Source organism: Eumetopias jubatus, unplaced genomic scaffold (assembly GCF_037043125.1).
Source record: "Eumetopias jubatus isolate StellerSeaLion01/CBP00866 unplaced genomic scaffold, mEumJub1_p1.0 scaffold_12, whole genome shotgun sequence".
In the NCBI taxonomy this organism is placed as follows: Eukaryota; Metazoa; Chordata; class Mammalia; order Carnivora; family Otariidae; genus Eumetopias; species Eumetopias jubatus.
In genome coordinates, this window is record NW_028274818.1 from 59951306 (window position 1) to 59954783 (window position 3478).

Consider the following 3478-nt stretch of genomic DNA (forward strand, 5'->3'; position numbering starts at 1 on the left):
CCTCCCTGTGTACGGACGTCGTCCAGATCCGCATCACAGCAGCGCGAGGGCAGCCCTCCCTTCACCGGGGAACCTCGCAGCCGGAGGGCCCCGGGCCCGGCGGGAGAGGGGTGAGGGCCGCATCCTTCACTTCCTGGGAAAAGGGGAGCTGGAGTGTAGGGTGAGGCCCGGGAAAGACTCGCTTTTCCACATGGTGGAAACATCAATGCCACATCGGCAGCGCAGCCCCAGAAAGGCCCCTCTCCGACCCCTGGCTGGTGGGCAGTGGGTTTTCAGCCGCGGCCCGCAGGCCTGAAACGCAGCCTGTTGGGGACGCCCAGGAGGGGCCCGCGGTCGGCCGGGAACACACCAGCGAAGCTCCCCTTGCGGCGTGCGCGTGTGACAAGGGCGCCGCCGGCCCCGGGAAACGTGCTTGCGGCGGAGGGGGCCACCGGGCAGCGCGTGCGTGGGCTCAGAGGACGGGGGCGGCGGCGGCGGCGCGCAGAGCGGGCTGCGTCCCGCCGCGGGGGCTTCACTGCTTATCCGAGTCGCTCAGGTTCACCGACATGCACCGACACTGCTTCACCTTCTGGATCTTCTTGAGTCGGAAGGGAGGGTCCATCCCAGGGCATTCGAGCTCCACGAGGACGGAGGTGACGCGCTGGGGCTTGCAGAAGGCGCACGACTGGAAGGACTCCTCCTCCTTGCGGACGTGGCGCGGGATGTAGAAGGAGTTGCACTGGCCGTAGCAGAAGCGGTTGAGGATGGTGCGGCTGCGGCAGCCTTCCTCGCTCACCGTCTGCCGCAGCGGCTGCGTCTTGCACCAGTCACTCTTGAGGTACTTGCGTTCGGTGACCACCAAGGCCTCCTGGCTGGAGGCCAACACCTCCTTGATCTGGTGCTGCCATCGCTCCGAGTGGTTGCTGCTGCCGTCCTTGTAGGGCGAGGGGATGGCGCCCGCAGGCCGGTTCTTGCGGGCCTCCGCCACCTTCACCAGCACGGCCACCAGGCACAAGGACAGGGAGAGCTTCCAGAACATCCTGCAACGAAAGAAGAGCGAGAGCGTTTGGCTGGGGCGGGTGCTGGGTTTGCTGGTTTCATTAGGAGGAGCTGCAGTCCGGTGGGGCAGCTGGGAAGTGAGAGGGCTTAGAGGCCACCTGCGGACAGCAAGGATGCTCTCCGAAATGCTTCCCGAGGGCAAGGCGAGGGACGCAAGGGTAAGTAGAAAAGAAGACAGAACACGTACACATGTTGAACAGCTACGGAAGAATTACAAAGCAAAGGTCGCCAAAACTAGCCCACGCCGGTTTGCCGCAGTGCCAGTAAGAGTTAACAAAGTTTACTGCATTTTCATGCAGTACCTGAGCAGTGCTGTCCTATGCACAGGACGTGTATACCTCATTTGATCCTCAAAAGAGTTTTAAGTTGGACGTTATTATAACTACATTACAGTGAAGGAAACTGAGGCCCACAGACGTTAGTAATTTGCCCAAGGTTGCACAATAACTGAGAAATGTCCAGGAGCCAGCCATCTCCCTCCGGAGCCACCAAAAATAACTACGAGAGGTGGATCTGATCAGGAATATTAGCAACAAGTAAAGGAAAGGTGGGCGTGGTTCACAAGTTTCTTCAAAATGAGTACTAAATTTAGGAATGGACACAGATCAGGGAAAGTAATATTTACACCTCTGGTAATTGTTAGGAATCCAAAATTACATTTAACATCTGCGCAAAGATATTCAAGTTAATTCAAGTGAGTCATGAATTAGATTCTTGTAGTGGAAACCACGGTCCAGTCGTGGAAGGAATTGCCAAAGAATTGCCAAGGTTGTATTAAAACTGCCTTAGACAATGCAGTGGTAACCCACATGAATAGAATAGTTCTTCTGTGTTATAGGGCCTCGTGACCCAAGTGTGCAGGGAGCTAGAGCTAGAGAGAAACTTACTTTGAATCATGTCCTGTACGAAGCAAACCAAGTCTGACTGAAAGATGGACTTCTTTGAAGTTTAATTCATAGTTTCCATTGTTATATTTCCATTAATACCCTCGAGGGACAGCAATACCCCTCGGTAGAGATGATCCTTATCTCCTGATGACTGTAGCTCCTTCATTATCCTTGGCATCTTCACCATCATATTCATGTTTATTCATTGCCTCCCTGGGTATTTTACCACCTCTAGAACTGCATGAGACTCTCATTCCTTTAACATGTACACACCAAAATGGCAGGTAGAAATTATATATATATATATATATATATATATATATATATATATAACCTTATATGGTTCTTTAATGCATACTACAAATTTAATATTAAATATATTAACTCCCTGAAATATTATCAATGTCTTACATATATTTCTGCTAATAATAATAGTTTACATTTATTGGTGTTCCAAACCCATCCCTCTTATGGTTTCCTGTCATGTGTAAACATATCAAAATTCTATGAAATAGGTAATATTATTTCTCGCATTTTATGGATTAGGAAACTGAGGCACGGAGAGCCTTCACAACTTACCAAGATCATATGGCCAGTATGTGAAATATTTGAATCCTGGCTCCATGCATCCTGGCTCCAGGTGAGTATAGCTATTTTGTTGCTAAAACTATTTGTGTTAACGGGCGCCTGGGTGGCTCAGTTAAGCACCTGCCTTCCGCTCAGGTCATGATCCCAGGGTCCTGGGATCGAGCCCTACGTTGGGCTCCTTGCTCACTGGGGAGTCTGCTTCTCCCTCACCCTCTGCGCCTGCTTGTGATCTCACTCACTCCCTCACTGTCTCTCAAACAAATAGATAAAATTTTTTAAAAAAATCTGTGTTAAAATATCTAGGCTAAAATATTTCTATATGTCATTATTAGTCTAAGTGTAAACCACAAGAGGCTTTTGGAAACCACATAGCAGAGAATTCCTTCATTTATCAAGTTTTGTTGAGTATTTATTCTGGAACAAACTGTGATAAGCCTTGTGAATTCCAGTACCTCCCTCAGAGACAAGGAGAAAGTTCTTCCAGTGTCAGATGAGCCCTGACAAGATCTGCTCTCCCTGTTCTCATCTCATGGACCTCCTCATCTACATTCTCCTACTTGCTCTGCTCAAGCAACACTGACCACCTTTCTGTTTCCAGAATTTATGTGGCATTTTTCTGCTCTAGGGCCTTACGTTTGCCTTTCTCCCAGATATCGGCATGGCCTTCTACTACAGTCTTCAGATCTCTGCTCAGTTATCACCACCTTAGTGAAGCCTTCATGGGTAACTTCATCACAACCCTGCCATTCACTGTCTCCTTCATCCTTGCTTTGTTTTTGTCCATGGCACTTAGCATCTTAGAAGATAGTACTGAAGGATCTTATTAAATTTTGCATTGTCTGACTTCCCCAACTGGAATGTGAGGTCCAAGAAAGAAGGACCACCTGTTTATCCTGCACTCAGAACAGTGCCTGGTACATAGTAGGTACTCAATAAATATGTGTTGAAGGAAATACGAATACCAT

General features: G+C 49.3%; 1 protein-coding gene across 1 annotated transcript; it reads right to left on the reverse strand.

Moving 5' to 3' along the window:
- Positions 1-511: 511 nt before the first annotated feature.
- Positions 512-1018, reverse strand: GREM2 (gremlin 2, DAN family BMP antagonist). Its single transcript, XM_028111934.2, has one exon. The coding sequence runs from the start codon at positions 1016-1018 to the stop codon at positions 512-514; it is 507 nt and encodes a 168-aa protein (XP_027967735.1).
- Positions 1019-3478: the final 2460 nt, after the last annotated feature.

Coding starts and splice junctions, on each gene's coding strand:
- GREM2 (XM_028111934.2), bottom strand. CDS start 1,018: ATGTTCTGGAAGCTCTCCCTGTCCTTGTGCCTGGTGGCCGTGCTGGTG.